General features: G+C 33.5%; 3 protein-coding genes across 3 annotated transcripts; all 3 read right to left on the bottom strand.

The window, feature by feature from the left end:
- Positions 1-389: 389 nt before the first annotated feature.
- LOC108326954 (probable beta-D-xylosidase 2) lies at positions 390-5,370 on the bottom strand. The gene is made up of 6 exons (XM_017560589.2): positions 4,941-5,370; positions 2,731-3,009; positions 2,472-2,641; positions 2,301-2,398; positions 1,857-2,207; positions 390-1,766 (listed from the first exon to the last, which is right to left on the bottom strand). Exons 1-6 carry the CDS (start codon positions 5,337-5,339, stop codon positions 745-747), a joined length of 2,319 nt encoding a protein of 772 aa, XP_017416078.1. The 5' UTR covers positions 5,340-5,370; the 3' UTR covers positions 390-744.
- A 5,258-nt stretch (positions 5,371-10,628) lies between these two features.
- On the bottom strand, positions 10,629-11,744 carry LOC108328709 (uncharacterized). The gene has a single exon (XM_017562606.2). The coding sequence runs from the start codon at positions 11,642-11,644 to the stop codon at positions 10,850-10,852; it is 795 nt and encodes a 264-aa protein (XP_017418095.2). The 5' UTR covers positions 11,645-11,744; the 3' UTR covers positions 10,629-10,849.
- A 6,158-nt stretch (positions 11,745-17,902) lies between these two features.
- On the bottom strand, positions 17,903-18,767 carry LOC108328375 (uncharacterized). Its single transcript, XM_017562236.2, has one exon. The coding sequence runs from the start codon at positions 18,626-18,628 to the stop codon at positions 18,131-18,133; it is 498 nt and encodes a 165-aa protein (XP_017417725.1). The 5' UTR covers positions 18,629-18,767; the 3' UTR covers positions 17,903-18,130.
- Positions 18,768-20,971: the final 2,204 nt, after the last annotated feature.

The following is a 20,971-nucleotide window of genomic DNA, read 5'->3' as shown; positions in this document are numbered from 1 at the left end:
GATCTAACCATGTCAACGTCAAGGCCATTTTCAGTTCTCAAAGCCGTCTTTTGTTTTCTTTTTTTTGTTGGCTGTTTTATTGGCTATGTTTTATTGGCCCAACAGACACCCCATTCCAGCTTCGCTCATCAAGTGCAACATTATTGTTGCACATGATTTTGCCTTCTTGCCCATTCTCTTTTAATCTCAGTCACATAGAAAAGATACAAAGCATTCATAATCTCTTCGGTCTCATAATTGTTATGTTATTGATAAAAGCGTGAATATGAGAACTACGATTAGTAAAAATAAAAAAAAAATAGTGATGCACTTTTACGTACCTCCCCAAACCACTTTTATGTACCATATCTTTTTTTTTTGGGGGGTTTGTTTAGAAATGCTTATGGATTTTGAACTCGATCTTATTATTACCAAAGAGGGGGAAACTACAATTACAATTACAATGAGAAAACTATCTTATGACGAATCCTATTGATAACACGGTAACACAAGTAAAATTCGTAAAGTAAAGAGATACATGAGTGAGTGGAGAGAAGAGTTGATTTGCTTAATCTCTCACCAAAATCGAATGAATCCTATGGAGTTATTTGACTGTGATAGATGAATAAAATCCAACACGTATTGGCTTCAATCCATGTTCATCAATATTTGTGTCTGAATAATGGGTCCTTAGAGGGAAGGTTCAATGTATGTACGTGGCATGATGAAGGGCAGAGATAATTAATGAGCAGGTGACCTAAAAAATCAGGACTTGATAATCCCAAGTGCTGCAGCTTGAAGTGAGACGGAATGTTTAACGTCGCCGATGTTAAAACTGTGTAGCCCCAACGGGATTCTCCTGATCCCAGACTTATCCACTATACTCAGGAGTTTGCAGACGTGAATATGGACTCCGACTCTGTGTTGAGCCTTGGCAGTAACATGGACTTTCTCGAAGGCCACAAGCTGCTTCTCCAGTGCCCAATGCCCAGCAGCGGCAGGTGGAGCAGAGAACACTACCAACGTGTGCGTGCCATCTCTGGACCCCACGTTTTTAATGTCCACCTGTAGGGTGATGAAGAGGTTGTCACACCGCGCATGAGTCACTCTAATGGCCCTGTTCGAAATGTCGCTGGCATTCGAACGCCGGTGACCGTTCACGGGAACTGACACCACTGTGGGAGCACTTGCCAGTGTGTGGACAAAGTGAGTGTAAGTTAACCCGTGCCCAAATGGATACACCACTTCACCCTTGTAGAATCTATACGTTCTTCCTGGGTACCCTGCCGATTCACTTCCTCGCATTGCCATATTCGTCATCGGCAACTTTCTCAGGTATTCTTCTGGGTACCATGTCATCGGAAGCTTTCCCCCTGGGCTAGAAGTTCCAAACAGTATATCTGCAATGGCGGCACCACCGGCTTGGCCCGGATAACCGGCCCAGAGGATGCCCACGATCCGAGGGTTATTCTTCGCAAAAGTGATGTCAACAGGCCCACCAGACATTAGTACCAGAATGGTCGGTCCCTTTGAGGCAGCTGCAACTTTTGAAACAAGGTCCTGTTGACGCCCCGGCAAAAGCAAACCAGTCCTGTCCACTGTTTCAGCTTCGATGGACTGGTCCAAGCCCATAACCAGAACGGTTGCATCCGCTTGACGGGCTGCGTTTATGGCGGGCCCAAAAAGTTTATCATTCTTACAAGCTACATTTTCACAACCCAACTGATGATCAGTCGTGGCATATCTTCCTATTCCTTGTAAGGGGCTGGTGTATCCACAAGCAATACCTATCAGATAGGCAATGAGAGCATTCACATTAGGTACGGATCGGACTACTTAGGATTTTCCTGAAAGTTATGGAAGAACATGGACTTTACCAGCATAGTTTCCAATCATTGTAACAGTGGCCTTGGAATTGGGCCCAATGACAGCCACGGTACGATGACGCTGTTGGGAGAGAGGCAAAACAGGACCGGTGTTCTTAAGAAGGACAATTCCTTGTGTTGCAGCTTCGAGAGCCAGGTGTTGATGGGCCGGTTTGCACACGTCGTTTGGACCCAATTTGCCATATTCTTGGGCCGATGGCTCTCCATCAAACATCCCTAACCTCATTTGGACCGTCAGTGTATTCACCAGGGCCCCGTCCACGTCAGCTTCGCTTAGCAAGCCTTTTTTGACAGCATCCTGCGTGTGCACGGCCAGGAAGGGACCACAGTCTAAATCTAAACCTGTGACATGGTAAAAAAACAAAATGTATCTGAATTTGGTGGGTTGAAGCAGATGTTTTATAAATATAGGTTGGTAAATAGAGTGAGACTGGCCTGCTTTAATGGCATCAGCGGCAGCTTCTTCGGGGGTGGGTGCATAATGTTGATTACTATAAAACACCCCAACAGAGTCACAGTCTGATACAATGTACCTGGGGACAGAAAAATAAAGGGTTTTGATGAGATGAATAGTTGAAAGTTGAAAGTTGAAAGAGAATGGCTTACCCGTCAAGTTCCCACAGACCACGAACTGTTTTCTTGAGGAGGTTGGGGTCCGCACAAGTGGGAACCCCATTCACTTGATTGTAAGAACACATCACACTCGCTACTTTCCCTTCGCTAACACACATCCTGAATGGCACGTCGAATGTATCCTCTATGTCCTGCTTACTTACCTGCAATCAATAAATCAGAGTTTCATATATAATTTTTATTTATTGGATTAAATTTCAACAGACAAAATAAAGATAGAATTAAAGGTGACCTGTGCATTAAAGTGGAATCGATCCATGCCGTTCCAATTATCGAGGTCATAAGCCGTGAAGTGTTTGCAACAAGCAGCAACCTTCAACCGGTTAGGGTGGGTTCCCTGCAGTCCTCTAACGTAACTAGCAGCATAGATACCGGCCAGCACAGGGTCCTCACCGGGAGTTTCCTGTCCGCGGCCCCACCTTGGGTCCCTGAAAATGTTCACGTTTGGACTCCAATAGGTGAGACCTGCTGTTCCACCGTTGTACATTGCCCTTGCCTCGTCTGATACAACCTGCACGTTAACCTCTACATTCATTTACTCTTTTTCTTTTTATCTTTGTTGCTCATCCTCATTTTTGGAAGACCCATTATTAGATGCAAGTGGCAGTAAAAGAGGGACACTGAACAGCCAAACAGGTCCCTACAGACAATTGATACGCAAGTTGAACCCAACCCCATCACCCATCACTAAAATTAAATTCAATCTTTTTCAGAAAAACATTGTTTCGTTGAAACCGGATCATTTTATTCTTTACATGCCACATCTTTATCATTTTCTCTCTAATCAGCAATCATAACCCTTATTTTTATTTTATTATTTATTTATACAAACTAAATCAAAGTGATGCTCTCTTCTTTCATAAATCTCAATCCATAATATTTTTATATTTTATTGTTATTACTTAAATTAACTACTTTTAGTACTTAGCTACCTGTGTTTGAAAGAAAATCAATTTTTTTTAATAAAACTGTTAAAAAGATTACTTATTCCATCATTATTTTTACAAAAGAAAAATCTTAAGTGGATATGAAGTAATGACTTAAATAACAAAAAACATAAGTTAAAGTAAGTTCTTAATTAAATTATTTAATTCTTATAAAATGATAAAAAGAACCTTATTTTGAGAGTCACTCTATTACATCTTATATATCCACCAAACTTTACGTAAGATTAAAACTAATTTATACTAATAACAAATCTCATCTTAATTTTATAAAAAATAAATTATACTTTATTTATTAAAAGAGTATCAAAATTTATCCAAAGTTTGTTTAATTTATCCTGTTACCCACTGTTAAGAAAATATATTAGAAAATTTCCATCACCCAAAAATTAAAGTAATTTACCTAATATAATAAGGACAAAAGTCGTATTATATTGCCATTTTATGAGAATATGTTAAACTTAATTTTCCACCCTAACAATAGGAAGACAGTGTAGCAGCCTGCAAAGATTCTCGGGAGTTTCCACCTCTAGTCCGTGAGTGAAAAGTGAACATTAATTAAATGAATGGCTGCCTCACCGTGCACATGCACGCTGCTCATATATGCAAAGGTCCCTTTTCGCTTACATTATTTTACATAAATTTTATTATCTTACATTATTACTAAAATTATTTTTACAAATCCTGTTTTAATACAGACACGGTATATTCTTTTACATAAATATTATATTCTTATATTTTTATATTTATATTTTTAATGTGAGTATAAATCTTTTAAGATGAAAAATATTTGTTTATTTTTATGATAAGAAATTTTAAATGTAAGAAAATCTTATTACGTAAGCCCCTCCTGGTTTTAATTGCTACTGTTAGACTTCATAACGACTCCCTTCCTGTGTACACAGTATTTCGTTTTTATCAAAACTAAGTAAATCTTATAATAGTTAACACGGTATAAAGAAATGCTAACACCAATAATCTTTCTAATTTTACATAGAGAATAATATATACCTTTTAAAATTTATGTACACCCCATGGATAAAAAATAAACAATTATGGAGAAGGAAAAAAAGCGTGGGATTTCTCGTGTATGGTAGCTGAATATTAAGTATATGGCGCGCAGGCCAAAGAAAAGGAATAAAGGGTAAAAGTAGCATGATGGCAACACAACTTGAGTGAATCTCAGCAAAAAAATAAGAAGAAAAAACAAACCGTGACCAAAAGAAAAGTCAAGCACTTTAACTGGGATCACATATGAAAATCATCTTAATTCAATTTATATTGTGACCTATATTTTATTTTCACTTTATTACTATACACAAATAAGATAAAAGAGACAATGTTTGCCAACTAAAAATCGATCTCATTTTGGTGTGACATTTTATTGCTTCAAGGGTGAGTGCATGCAAATTAAATTCATAATTAAAATAGATTTTGTTTTTCAAATTTGTGAATGCTAATTATAATAATTGTAAAATTTATTGGAAGAAAATCTGACCCGTCCGATTGACTCCCAGAGTGAAGCGTTGAAGGAAGCAGCGGTGGTGATGACTTGAGGGAAGCTAGTCGCGCCGGGGAATTCTGCATTAAACTTGACTCCGGGACCCACATTAGAAACGCCGTGCAGTGCCTCCGACCACCACTCGTACCCTTTCATCCCCAACCGCGGAACCGCCGCGGCATTGTTCACCAGAAGCCTAACCTTTTCCTCAAGCGTCAACCTTCCGATGAGGTCCTTCACCCTCTCCGGTATCGCCACTGAGACCATGCAAAAAGGAAAGTTCTTGGTGGCAGCATTTTTAGGGTCACAGGCGAATGCTTCACGTGCCTGGCACGTGTAGTGGAACAGAAAAAGGAGGAGGAAGACGGCAACGAGGGATGAGAAGGTTGAAGACATTTGGAGCAGAGAGGAAATAAAGGTGAGTGTTAAAGATCAGATAAAACATTATAAATACCACGGAGCACAATGTGTGTGTGCGCGCGTGAGAGAGAGGAATATTCAAATGAGAGTGTAAATGATAATGACGACGTAATAGTGAGGCCAAGCTAGTAGATGGCTCCCTTAATTTGATGATTGGATTTTCCACTATGTCATTTTTTTACTTACTGATTGTTCTGTTTTGTGATCATTACTTTTATTATTATTATTATTATGCACATCAAACAACTTTTGTTTGCTGGTGATATCTCAATAATTTTTACGACTTTTGTAAATATATATCTTCTATTATAACTGTAGGAATTATTATTGATTTTAATTATTGTAATGGTGTAAATAGGATTGAAATTGGGTCAACATTTTTCATGAGAAGTCTATGACCTATTTCGTATCGTATGTGTAGGGTTGGAAAAATCGATTTAAGTTAAGTCATTCGTTGAACAAACTAAGAATCTTTGAAAAACGGGCTAGTTAAAAGATCAATGATTTAGGTTATGTGAAAACCGTTCAAGTCTATTAAACTGGTTTATTTAAATAATGACAGTGTTATTGTTATTTTTTATTGTATAAGATAGACCTTAAAAAAATAACTATATCAGATAAATTAATTTGACTAACGTTTAATATTGAAATTTGTAAATGTTAGTTAAGCATAACTATTCTCTACTATTGTTACACATCTGGCAAGCACAAATTATTTTGGCTCAGAAAATGATTATCTGATACAATGTCCAAAGATAGATTATGCTTTATGAGTAATGTAAGTACAAAGTGTAGTTGGTATGGCACAAAAAAACAAAAATAGAAAAGGAAGCTGCAGTTATCGCGTAATGAACAATGTTTAATGCTTTTCTCCGCCAAATGCCCAATATCCAGAAATAATAATTGACATCCCTGCTGCAACATCAAATGAATCAAAAGAGTGAAAGACACGTAAAGTTAAACTTTTTGCCGAGATTCAGTGACTTGATAGTTATGACCTTTTAAGTTTTAAGATATTAACTTTGTTCAAATCTTCTATAAAAGTGGGTAAGAGTAATCAGTATAACACAAATAAAAAGAATCCATACACCGAAAAAGTAGACTTATCAGTCAAACGTAGTGAAAATTATGGATGAAGAACGCATAGGTTGGATTACAAGAAGCTAATAATAGAGATTGCGAACTTAACTGCCTCTATCCATCAGTAATGTTAGATATCTGCAAAAGTTTTTGTTGGTTGAGTTGAGGGTAGCTTCACTTAGAAGTTAGGGTAGACATAGAGCTTCTCTAACTCAGATATTCAAAATCAGAGTGTTTCATATCTCCATTAGCCAGAGATACAAAAGGACGAACATTTAACAAAAAGAAGAGATAATCATAAGAAAACAAATCATTGGCCTCCGAGGTGGCATTGTTTACTACATTTATATTTAGTGATCACGAAACTTTGCCTACAGAGTTAGTACATTGGTTATTTCTTTGGGTAGGTTTTGTTAATCGGTAGTAGAATGTAGTAGACATATAACGTTAATCTTTCATGGTGTTCTGGTCTTGGAATTGGGTAAGTGTGTGGAAGTTGAAGATGAGTGTAAGATGTAGCCAGAGAATGGGATTTTATATATTAAGAAAATATCCACTTGTGTTGTGTGGGGGTGGTGAGTTGGTGGCAACAGAACATTAATGAGAAGAATCGTTAGGTTTTCTTGGGAAGGCCTCCATAATGTGATACCAAAGTTTTGTCTGGTTCTTTCAGTATCTGGACCCGTTCTCTTCCTTCTAATCCTTCTAATCTTTGCTCATAATAATCTTTCTTTTGGATCATATGAAGTTTGATGTAAAATAGGATCCACTCCTGTTTCTGGGTATTAGACTTAACACAACAACAAGAAATAATTAATGATGTCTTTTCCACATTCTTAAGGAAAGATCCATCAAATAGACTTGTTAGGAATATCTTGTTTTGATTGAAGTGGTCCATGACTATGACACGTTTGAATATTGGTTGTCTCTGTTTAAAAAGAGACACAGCTATTGGATCACATAACACAAACTTTTAGCTAACTCATTGACTCGTCACTCACTGCAGAAACTTGGGGGTCTTCAAAGCATAAACAAACAACAAATGGAAGAGAAAAGGAAAAATACAAAGAGAATCACGGGAAATTGACGAACACTGAACCATCATACTATCACAGTTCAGAGTCAGGTTGAAGTCAGGGTGAACTACTGACCTGTTGGACCCACCTTTTCATATCAGCTTCAAAGGCATATGAATTATGATATCTTGGGTATACTCTAAAATCCAAACAGAAATCAGATGAAACATAATGGTAAATAATTCGTAAATATATACTTGAGGTTTCTCCCTGCACCACAGATTTCTTATTGCACCTCCCCAATTTTTTTTTTCAAAAATATTCTTAGGTAAACGTTTGGTTACTTTTACCATTTTTTATTTATTTAAAACCCTAAATCCTTACCCATTTTACTCACCCTGTGTCGCACACCCCACCCCACCCCCACAGTCTCATTTCTCAGTTTCTCTCTTCTACCATTTGCTCTCTTCTTCTTTCATTTCCGTTTTCTCTCTTCCCCTTCCATTTCCGTTTTCTCTCTTCTTCCATTTATAATGCTTCCATTGAGTTAAGTGCTTGGTTCGTTTGCTGTGGAGGAGTGTGCTTGCTTGGTTTGCGGTTGGTTTGGTCTCTTGACACTTTGATCCATGTTAGTTTTCTCTCCTGTTTGATATAGTTAATGCAATTGATGTTGATTTGTATGTTTGTTTGCATGTTAGTTAGTTTGGTTTGTATGTATATTTAGGTCTGTAAACATATTGGTTAATATGTGTAGTGGTTAATGTTTGTTGTGCGCTATGAAAATCAAATGAAGAAGAGAACCTTGAAGGTGTCAACAGAAATGGAAAATGCGCTTCAACATATATCCTTAAACGTTATTCCCACGAAAGTTTATATTTATTTATTTTATAGGTCGAATCTATAAAAAATACAATATTAAATGTATTTAACAATCTTATTTACTGAGTATGTGTCCAAAAGAGGTCGCTAATAATCCTTGATTCCTTGACACACCTATTCCAATAAATGTACTTATTTCGATCCAATATCATCATAAGTTAATGATCATTTATATGTATGTCTTACGTTTTACGTTGTAGATTTGTTAAATTGTTGTAACATATCATTTTTTTTCTTTCAAGATTTGCAGGTTACTCTTTGTCATATCAACTAATAATGATTGTCCACTTGGATTTAACCTGTCAGCATAAGAGTGATCAACTAAAGTTTCAGCGAAATCATGGTTGTGATGTCCACACATCACCTTCAACACCCATTTGTCCTCATCAGAACATGGTTTGTCCTCTAACCTAAACGGTCACTCACATTTTTTAGTTTTATACACTAGCTTCCGCATCGGGTTTGTATTTCCGATATTTTCTACTTCTTTTACATGCAAGTAAGATGAACGTCTTTATTCCTTGTACACTATTAGCTATACATGTCAGATTTTGCTATAACCACGACAAATCCTAAATCATAAGCGATGTCTCTCACCCATTGAATTAAGTGATCGCAAGAAGAAAATATTTCATTTGTGGTAAAATTATCTGTGAAATCTCCATCTCCAACTTCTTTTATGAAAAAATAAAAATCTAATATAAAACTATAATGAACTTGAGAATCCATGTCATCACTATATTCTTTCATTTTACACAATTTTCACTTGTAACATAATATTCACTTTCAATAACATAATTCATTATTAATTAAAATAATATAAATAAATTAATAAAATTTATCTATACAATTATTAAATTATTAAACAAATAAAATTTAAATTAATAAAAAAATATCTAGATAATTATTAAATTAATAAACAAACATTTTAAATAATGGAATCTACACAAATAAAAAACTAACATTATATTAAATTAATCAACTAACATTATAAAAAGTGTCATGTCAAATATCATTATGGTCACTATTTTAATTTATTATTTTTATTTTTATTTTATTTCATTTCATTTCAGTGTGGTAGTGTATTTAAAAGGACACAAAGTGATTAAATATTTAAAAGTGTTATTTATTTAAGTATGAGAGTATAAAAATGCTTTCTACATAAACCATCACATCTCCTCAATTTGCACCTTTTACGTTTTATCTAGTTTGGCTTGATGTAGAATGCTTCCAATAAATTAAATGACGGAAATAATTTGAATATTTCATCCAAATTTTGGGTCAATGTACATACTCAAACAAAATTCGTAACTGCAAGAGCAAACAAAATAAAAATGAAGTGTACCACTCTAACCATAAAAGAGAAAATTTAAGAAACGAACTGATTATTATGATGGAAAAACTTAAACAAAGACATATGTATGTTTTCTTTTATCTCATTTTCTTTCGTATTTTCCTTCTTGCGTCTCCTTATTTCTATTATCGTTTATCATTTTTGTTTATCTTTTACTTTTTAATTTATCTCTTTTTCAAACCCGTTCATCTAAAATACGGTGGGTGGTTTTGTTTATCCGGTTTAAAATTAGAAAAAAAGAGAGAATAAAAGTGAGATAAAAAAGAAGGCGAGTTTATAATAATAATTCCTTTTTTATGGAACGGGATCACTCGTTCTTCTCATTTATTTACTTATTCAACTTTTCAATTTGACCTTTGTTTAACCCTTTATTCTTACAAAAAGGTACCAACTTCAAAGCAGAATACTATATATATATTGAATTTAATCACTTATTTAATTTTAAAAAATTCCCATTATTTATGGAAATATTAAATGTAAAGATGACGAAATAATACGAATATAAATATTCGCTTTTCTAATATTCTATAAATTAAGAATACTTTTGTTTAAGAATAATGATACATTTTAAAAGTAATTTAACAAAAATAATTGAAGAGCGTGTAGGTAAAAATCTAATATTCGTGCATATATTAACATTACCAGTATTTTTTTTGACAAATAAATTAACAATATACCATTTTTAAACAAATGACATCAACATCATTATGTGAACAAGTAATGCAAGTGACAAATGCACTAGTTATATGAAATTCCCACTGACGTCGGTGCGGGATTGCCAATTGCTTCTAGATTTATCAAACTCAATTTTCCTAATTTGACTGTCACCTATTTTAATTTATATACGCAGTTATATAATTTGATAACATTCTTTTACTTGCATTGAATCACCTAAATTAATTTTCTGTAATTTTAAAAATAAGCAGCAGTCCAATCTATGTTGGTTAATAGTATAATACTGTAACATACAAACAGAACAGGGTTCATAAATTGTTTGACCTTGGCACACTCCTTTAAACATCAGTTCTTAGAGAAACTATAATTCAGTGTGCTCTTAGACCGAACATAACAGAAGCCATGCCTGAACTCTCATACAAGTTATACTGAATATACCACATAAACCAACACTCACTGAATGCGACCGAATATAACAACATCTAAATCTTTGCAGCAGTGAAGGTTTTAAGGAACAATAACCATCGAGATAGTTTTCTGTTAACCTTCTTCTCTTTAATGGTGTCCAAACTAGGCTTCCAACCTTTTCCCGACAACTGCCTACTCAAATACTCTGGTCTCCCTTCTAACATTTCTGGCAAAAACTCACAAAACCCGTACTTCTCCTGGGCGTTCTCCGTCTCTTCTTTTTCCTGCAACACTGCAACCCCTCTCTCGGAGTTGAACAACCCTGCAAGCCAAGGAAGAAACCCCGAAGAAGAAACAAAATACTTGGGATGCAGAGCAGAGTTAACGATGAAGATAATGCGGCGACTATCCTCGCTGCTCAACCCCACAGGCTTCCCTTGCTTCACCGGAACCATCACGTAGGTTTTCTTCATCTCCAGCTTCTGGTCTGCCGGCAGCGGCGTTGGCCTTTTCTGGTTGACGGCGGAGTGAAAATCAAGCACAACCTGTTGTGGGTGGTCCATCATTAGCTCTGCCACGGTTAACGGTTGGTGAAACTCTTGAACGGAACCATCCCAGTAGACGATTTTGGCGGTGGCTATTTGGTTTCCCATGAGAGAATACGTAATTGGATGTAAAGTTCGGAGAAGAGGGAATGTGAATTGACTTATATTGAGGATTACGTTAGAGTGTTTGTTAAACCGCTCCATCTTGTGAAAGATATAATGGTGGACTTGGTAGTTAGGTTTTGCTGAGTCCTTGGGCTTGTGAGAGAGTTTTACAAGTACATTTTTTGACTTCTGTCCCCCACCTTTATTAATTAATCTCATAAGAAAAATAAGATGGTTGATGAAAATGTTCAGTAATGGTGGTCATCACCAATCATATTCCTCTTAATTTTGCCTTCTCTCTTTACCAAACAGGAAAATCAATTCAAGGAACCGTTCAACTGCAATTCAGTGAAATAATTTCATTGGGTTATATATATATATATATATATATATATATATATATATATATATATATATATATATATATATATATATATATATATATATATATATATATATATTATAGTTTGTGTGTGTGGTACTTGACGTTGTATATATATAATTTTATTGGCCTCTCAAATTTGATTCAACCAATTCTGGGTTGCTTGTCGGTGCTATTTTTCATAATTTTAACCTCCTGACCTTTTCTTTTCGGTGTCAGCAGTAGCAATTCTAATGACACATTTTTTTTTATATAATCAAATTGTTTATAAGTAAATATTCTTAATATATATAAACTTATTACAATGAAGATATATTCAATTTTATATAAATTTCTTAAAAGAAAAAGTGAAAACAACAGATGATGAAAAGGAGAAAGATTAAAAAAAATGTAAATTGTAAAATTTTATTATAAATAGATGGAGAAGAAAAGGTACGTACGTGCATTGAAGCTAGGATACCCTACGTTACTGGGTATCATTAATAATTTGACGTACCTTAATACGGACTATGTGAACGTGACGAATTAATTTGATCATACTGACTTCATGAAGGTAGCATGATATTTGTATGCAAAATTCACTCCAAAAGTTTTCATCAGATTTATGCTGTAATGTAGTAAGATTAAACAGGGTGTAAATAAATTATTGGGCTCGCGATCGCAGCATATTTATTGTTCCATTAATCTTTAAATTATTTATATTTAAAATAAAATATACTTATATATAGCATAAAACTTGCCAGGACTGTAAAATCATCGATAATTTAAAATGTCTCTTTATATACTATCTTAATATCATTTTTCAAATAGAAATCAAATAGTAAAAAATTCACTTTTTTTATGCGCAAAGTTATTTGTTCTCCTTTTCATTTTTTATTTATTAAAAAATTAAGATTATAATATGTTTTCCGTTCCCAAATTATTATTAAAAATGGTGTTTAATTTTTATATTATTATAAACTATATTTAGTCTTGTTTTATGAAATGAATATTAAATATTATTTCCAACCAATGATATATCAGTTGTATTTTTGTTTACATAAAACTCTCACAAGAGAAACACTTAACATATTCTTTGTTGGAAAAAATGTTTTACCTTAATGGAGATGGTGGTAATGGAGATGTTGGAAACAAAGATAAAGAAGATGAACAAGAATGATAAAAATGAAAATCTACAAGAACAGTGACCAAAATTGTAACAAATATCATCACTGAATTAACCATTATTCTCTTCGCAATGTTCTTAAACTATTATAAATATATTTTGTCACATTTTTTTATATAAACAACCTATTTATATTTTTCCACCATTTTCTTGGAGTTAAATCAAACTAAATAAAAGAAAATTACATAATTTGTAATAACAACTTAAAAATTGTTCACATTTTTAGTTATGTCTTCTAAACTCATATTTTGTAGTAGTTATAATATGTATCAACTTCTTTATGGAAGTTTAATCCATCTTTTGATTTTTTTTTTCTAACAAACATATTTTTCGATATATTTTTTTATTTTTCGATCACTTTTTAATTTCACTCTTAAACTGGCTTTATTTCGATTTATTACGTAATCATAATTTTCTTAATCTTATCATCCATCTTTTCATATCTTCTCATATACTTATCTCAATCTTTTTAATATATTTACTTCGGCATCCTATTCGATTTCTCGATCTCATTAACTATAATAAATAATTATATATAGTTATTTATAGATATGTATATATGGTTATATACGTATGTATGGAAAATCTTCATAATTTATAATAAAATTGATAAAAGCATTTTATTTTATTTTATGTTGTCGTTGGTACGTGGCTAGTTATTATTTACCTTGAGAATTAAATTCCTGAATTTAATATTTTCGTAAACTTGTTTTCTATAATCTGTTCTAAAACAAAATAAATATTTTTTGCATGTTTATTTTATATATCCTTTCCAATAAAACGGTTAGGAGTCCCACAGGTCTTAAAGTCCTAACAAAAATTAATGGGAACGCTGGAAGCAGTGAAAAAAAGGTGTATTTTTTTGGAACCTTAAGAAGTTTCTTATTATGTTTACTCTGCAACTCAAATAGTTTAACATAAGTTGTCGGTGGTGTGTCCTTTACCCCACCATTTCAGAGTAGTTCTCTACTTCATATATACCGCAGTTCATAACTGCAATTATATATGTTCAAGTACCAACATTTTTTCTGCTAGCCTAATGTTTGTTTCAAGAATCTCTATGCCCTTGGCAGAAAGGGTAGGTGAAAGATTTGCCCAGGTCTCTCCTTAACTTTAACAATAATACACTGACACACTTTTAACATAAATAAAATAGTATTAAAAAGGATAAATTTTTGTATTTTTTTTCAAAAAAAATAAACAATAAATGTAAAAAGTTAATGCGAACAAACTAATCAAAATACTTTATTTATTTGGTTGGATTATATAATTTTTCTCTAAATTTATCTACATGGATGACGGAGATGAAAACCTTATGTTGAATATCAATATAATGAAATGACAAGGATTACAAATTTTTTATTTTATCAAATTATATGTAAAATTATAATCTTTTAAAAAGTATTGAATTGATAAATTTAAAATTTTTAATATTTGAAAAGTGTGGAAATTATTTAGAATCCAAATATGAATCCTGAGTACGAAAATAAAAAAGTTGTATATTATATAAAGAAGAAGATTTATAAATAAATGTATTGTACAACATATATCTTTGTAAACTGTTTAAGGGATTACAAATATTAATTGTGTAACAGAGAAAAGTATAATTTCTTAAAAAATTCTTGCCTTAGTTGATTGGTAAATATATAAATATTATAATATAGTCAATTTTTTTGGGTGGAATAGTTTCGGCCCATTCTGAAACTATTAGAATAGAGAGTTACTCCCTCCACTACTATGCTCCCTACACCTTTTCATTCATCTTTTGTTCTTTAAGTAATATTTAAACGGATGTAAATATAAGTTGAATTTCGGACGTCAACATCCGTGCACGGATATTGACATCCGTTGAAGGACAAACAAATGTCGATATTCGTATTTAAGCTTTCTTTTTTTCTCCCTTTGTTGCACAGGTACACATGGCAAACTTAATCTGACGGACTCTTGACATTGAGGTTTGCAGCTTTTTAAGGTGGCTGGTACAAGCTTATTCTGATGGAGAAATAAAGCCAACAAGTTAACTGTTCTTGCTACTTCTCAATTTGGTCAAATAATGCTGCAACTTTCTCCTTTTCTTTTTAAACGGTAACATATAAGGTTTTAACTTTCAAGACATTGCAATGTCTTCTTTCAGGTGGACAACTTCATTCATGCAAACATACATCCTGGAAATATCCTTTTTCGAGTGGCTCAGAGCTAATTGCGAAAATGGTTCTTCAAATCAAAAGCCTCATGTCACTAGTACAATAAATAGTAAAGGCACCGGTTGTAAATGTTTATAGGTCTCGGTTCTACAACCGAGGCATTCGGAGACGAAGTAAAAAGATGAAGTTTTATGCTTCGGTTATTGACCGAGATAAATAGAAACAGAAATATGCCTCGGTTATCTAAGAACCGAGGCAATAGCGTGTGTGTGTTTTTTTTTTCAGACTTTCCACGTATATGCCAACCAAACTCAATTTCCCATTCAACTCCAGAATCTAACACAATCAAGCACAACCAGAATTTAACACAACCAAGAACAAGAAAATCATATCAGAAATGAAACAAATCCCAGTATTACAACAACCAATAATCGTCAACAATCTGTCTACAGATGCAGCAAAGATTATGAACTCACCAATGTCCAAATTACAACCCACAAATTACAAATTACAATGAGAAAAAAATCAGATTCAGAAACTCAGATTCAGAGATATGAAGATGGATGAAGAAACTTAGAAGCAGAGACGAAGAAACTCTGAAGGTGACCTTCGCTGTGGCCTCCTTCCGCGAATCCTCCGTCCACCGCCACAGATCTGCCCTCCGCCCCTCCATGCGCGCAGATCTGCTTTCGTCCACCGCCACAGATCGCGCGTCCTCGCCGCCGCTGCGTCCTCGTCGCCATTGCGTTCGCGGTGTGACCTAGCCGCCACCTCGCCTCCACAGAAACCACCACGATTCGTAGATCGATGAACCTCCCACCAAACGCCTTAGATCGCACCTCCCCTCCGCTTTCGACGCCGACCACCATCGCGACTCCCCTCCGATTTCGAAGCCGGCCACCATTGCGCCCCCTTCGCTTTCGACGCCCGCCACCATTGCGCCTCTCCTCCGCTTTCGACGCCCGCCACCATCGCGTCTCGTCCTCGCACCGTGGCTGTCAAGTGGGAGAGGAGAAGAGAGATCGCGCCCTCTCTGTTTCTGCCGGATAAGAGTGGGATGAGGAAAGAACGAGAGGGGAGATGAGAGTGAGATGAGAGTGAGACGAGAGTGAGACGAGAGTGAGACGAGATTGAGACGAGGAAGAACGAGAGTGAGACGAGAGGAAAGAACGAGAGGTGAGATGAAAGTGAGATGAGTGTCAGAGGAAAGAAGAAGAAAAAGTGAAAAAGCGGGGCAGGTGCTGATTTGACCGGGTAATAGGCCTCGGTTTTATCTTTAACCGAGTCAATAGGAAGGAATAGGAAGGGGTTTAGGCACCGGTTTCGTAGCAAACCGAGACAGTAATTACGTTATACGCACCGGTTTTGTGTTAACCGAAGCAATATGGCTTTTCGACTTCGGGTTGGATGGAGACCGAGGTATATAACCTTGTACGCTTCGGTTTCTCAATAACCGAAGCGTATATGGGGCGTCAAAATCCGCTTTTTTTACTAGTGTGTAGTTTTCCTTAATGTGGATATGACTGTCGAACTCTCTATAGGGAGGAGGTGTAGGGAGTACTTGGTAAAAGTTAAATTAACGCAAGGTATTTTTGGAATTAAAAAAATAGTGAGGAGGTGTAAGGAGTACTTGGAATGGTGGAGGGAGCAACTCTAATTAAAATATCTTGAGTTAAGAGTGGGTCAGATTGGTGACTTAAGTTCTGCACAACAATCTAAGGTAAAAAACATAATTAATTATTCATGATTTTACTAAAATATTACAAAATAGAAACATTGATATACTCCTAAGTAATGTGTTTGAGATATCATAAAATAGGAAGTTGGTTACCCTCGTAAAAAAGTAGATACACGATGTGATGATGCATATTATCCTATTCCTTAGGTTTGCAAACCTAACATGAATGTGCTATAACTTTAAATCTCACTACCAATTGAAGCAACACAAGAATGACAACAATAATTGCAAAGTGAGGATCATAATAATAATAATAGCATAAGAACATGTCACATACCCACACTACCTTTTCAGTTGTGTTAATATTAATGCAATCATTTCACTAATAATACAAAAATATTACTCTTTCTTCCTTCTTTTCAATTCCTATATTTGTTTGAATAAGGTTATAAGAAGTGAGGAATGAAAAAAAGGAAATATAATTATAGTACAAAATGAGTCTTTTTACGGGTGAAATTTAGATCCAAGTGCAGAAAAGTACGTAAACACAGAAATAGAAAGAGTGTGATAATATTTACATTTTAAACTTTCTTTATAATGTGATAAAGAAATTTGTAAATAAAATTGTTACATAATTGACTGTCACAAATATTAATAAAATATTTATAATATAATTAACTATGTTTAAATATAATCAATTATATATTTATTACATTGCAACGCTTGTAAGTAAAGAAAAACACTACACACACACACATATTCAGAAAAATGAGACAAACACACTTATTTTCCACTGTCACTGTATCCCTTGAGAGGAAGAAAAGAGAAAATTTTTGTTCCAAAACACAATTTTATGTATTGAAAAACTTGTTCAGAAAATTTTATTCAAAAAATCATGTTTTGAAACATATCTCATATGAAAAAAACCCTCAACCTTTTCTGATTGGAATAGGGCTTATATATATATATATGGGCTTTAAGCCTTAAAACTTTGGGCCACTAAAGTGATTTCCGGACTGGATCCACACTCTAATCCAATACTAGTATTCCGTTCCAGTATAACCAAGTGGAGACTTTTCTTTTTGCAAGAGGAGTTTTTGTAACACTATTTGTAGATGAAATCCAACAGTTATAAATTTTAATTAATTTGAACAAAAAGCCTTGTCAGCATTGCTCCACGTTTTAATTATGAACTTGGCATCATTGAGCGTTGGTTCAGTGGTACAAACTACCCATGTCAGTGTAAAGTTATAAAAGAAAAAAAATGGAAAAACAATACACCGAACACAAGTGTGTGTGGAAGACAAAATTTGAAGAAAATTGCTGGCCAAATTGATTATTCGAAGATAGTATCCAAAACAGGATTCCATCGTACTTGATTCCCCAACCTCGGACACGCAGGTGAAACGGTAACCTCGTTTTCCGCATCCCTTTCAGTTGACCTCGAAATGAGTGAGGGTGAAACCTTAGCCATGTTGGTTCCCCTTGTCCTCTTTTTGTGGCTACTCTGTGCCTCTGCAATGGCCATCTCAAACTTTGAAGCCTTGGAATGGACCCTACTAACCGGCAACAGCAGGTAAACCTTCCCCGCTACGAGCTCCTCTTCGGGCAACAAAGCAGAAACCCGTCCCGTTCTACGGAGTTCGTCCAACGGAGTGACGACGTGGCCGAATTCTTCTATCATTAGCTCCCCCGATTTCACTGGTAGCTTGATCTCCCGAGTGTTTCCACCACTCTCTAACAGAACTGCAGTTTTCGTAGGTTTTTTTCTCTTCAAAATGTTCCCAATACTTACACCGTTAGAGATACAAGAAGAAGAAGTAGCGTTCCCCATAGACTAACGTTAAAAAGGAATAGAAAAAAGAGGGTTGATTTTGTGTAGTGTGTATGTTGTGTGGTGGAAGATGGGAGTGAAGCATATATAGGGTTTAGGTAAGGGGGAATGTTTAGAAATCTGTGGACTTGCGTTTGAGTGTAAAGGTATGGTTGTGGGAGTGACGCGAATTTTGGCTTCTATGGAGAACTGGTGTCCAAAACGCGGAATTTCTTTCTTTCTTTTATTACTATTTCTTTCTCGTTGACTCTTTACTTTTCTCCTTTCTTTCAACCTTTACAGTTCAATAATCATCGTGCTTTTGTAACTCCAAAAAAGTTAGTTGTCAGCAACTATAAAAAGTTACCGAAATATAGAAAAAAAAACAGCAGGCCAACCAGTTTGCTAGAGATAAAAGAAAAGACATTTTGAAGGATACGAAATTTTGGGTGTAAGAATGGAGGATGATGCAAAAGGTTAATGTAATGATGTGGCCTTTTGACATGGTCAGTGCGCTTTACAGTATGGAGTGGCCTTTGCTCTAACTGCCAGTTGTAGGAATCACCAGTCAATTATTAATATCTACGAAAGAAAATAGTTGCATCCTATTTTGTTGGACAAATATTATCTGGCTCCAAAGCTGTTTATATCTTTTCCCAAAGTTATTAAGATATGAAACAAATTCCTGAAACTGTTAGTTATATCAATGACTAGGTGTTACAAGTTCAATATTTCTTAGAGCGACATTAATTTTAATTTAAGACTCATAATAATTATTTTAATTGTAAAGATTCATTTCACATTTTACATGTCATGATAATCAAGAACAAATATTTCATTAAATATAGTCAACCAAACTTTTATGATGAAAATTTGTTACCAATACTGATGCTAAATTTTGTATACTAATAATATAGGTATCTGAAAAGACTATAATGACCACTTCTGTCAAATTTAAGAATATAAAATTTCATTTATTCTATTTTAGTATGCAATGAATTTTAATTTATATGAGAAAGAAGAGGTTTGAAATTCAATAAATAGTTTAATAGAAAAAATATTACATATCATTTTTCTAATATATGTATATATGTATGGAAAAATAAATAAACAATAAAAATTATAGTACATATTATAATAAGTGTAAAATAATTAAAACCGAAGACGTCCATTGAATATTAGCATGTCTTATTACGGATATTTTCTCTCACATATATCTGTATATGGAATTTTTTAAAGAATTGTGCTTTTTACATTAAAACATAAATAATTTTATTATCTTTATGAGAATTTAATTAAAAAATAAAATGATACCGCATAATATATATATATATATATATATATATATATATATATATATATATATATATATATATAATTCTGTAAAAATAATATTAGAAAACAATTATGTAGCTATTATTTTTAAAAGATTTTTTTAATTATATTGAAATAATTTTTTTTTCAATTATTCTGTAAAAATGGTTTTTAGGTTTAAATATGTTTTTTGTCTAATATTTTAACATGGTGTCACCTAACAATGTTACGTGTTACTGTCAACCTCAAATGTAATTGTCTTATATTCAATTCAATCCCTATATTTGTTATTTTGATTTAATTTAGTTCCAAATTTTCTCAAAATTGAGTAATGTTGTCACTCTTCAAATTAACACCAAATTTAATTTGTAGGTTTAATTATTCATTTGGTCTTTGTTTTGATAAAAAAATGTCAAGTTAGTCTTTCAATTTTGTTGTCCTAATTTATGAAAAGTTGATATAATTAGGTCATTTCTGTTATACTATATGAAAAGTGTTAAGGACAATGTTACATGTCAATTTATAGTTTTTTTTTTAAATATTAATTTTTCTTAAAAAAATTGAGAATTTTTTTTTCACGTATCATATCAAAGTTGTGTCTCGTGGTACTGTTAGTGTAATGTGACAATAATAGTGTGATATGATACTGTTAGATGGCAAAATATCAATTTGATCCATATACTTGTTTTTTTATTCAAATTACTCCCATTTTTTTTTATTAAAATAGAGTAATGTTGTCTCTTTCCAAATTAGAACCAATTTTTTTTTCTTTTTATATAAATCTTATGTGGCTAATTTTATTAAAATCGATATTTTTATTAAATATTTTTGGAAATATTTTTAAACAAACTTTAACTATATTAGTGGATTTCATTTAAATAAATTACTTTTAATTTTTTTTATTAAGGTTAATTTAGTCATTTCGTTCTAGTTTTGGTTAAAATAGTTTAAATATATAAAAAATATTAAATTTATTAGTGTCGATAAAAAATTTAGGCATATCAATATTTATATATATTATTAATTAAAAAAAATTATATAAATAAAAGT

The sequence above is a fragment of the Vigna angularis genome, chromosome 2, assembly GCF_016808095.1.
Source record: "Vigna angularis cultivar LongXiaoDou No.4 chromosome 2, ASM1680809v1, whole genome shotgun sequence".
Classification (NCBI taxonomy): Eukaryota; Viridiplantae; Streptophyta; class Magnoliopsida; order Fabales; family Fabaceae; genus Vigna; species Vigna angularis.
Note: the sequence above shows the minus strand (reverse complement) of the source record. Positions and strands in the feature narration are given on the sequence as shown.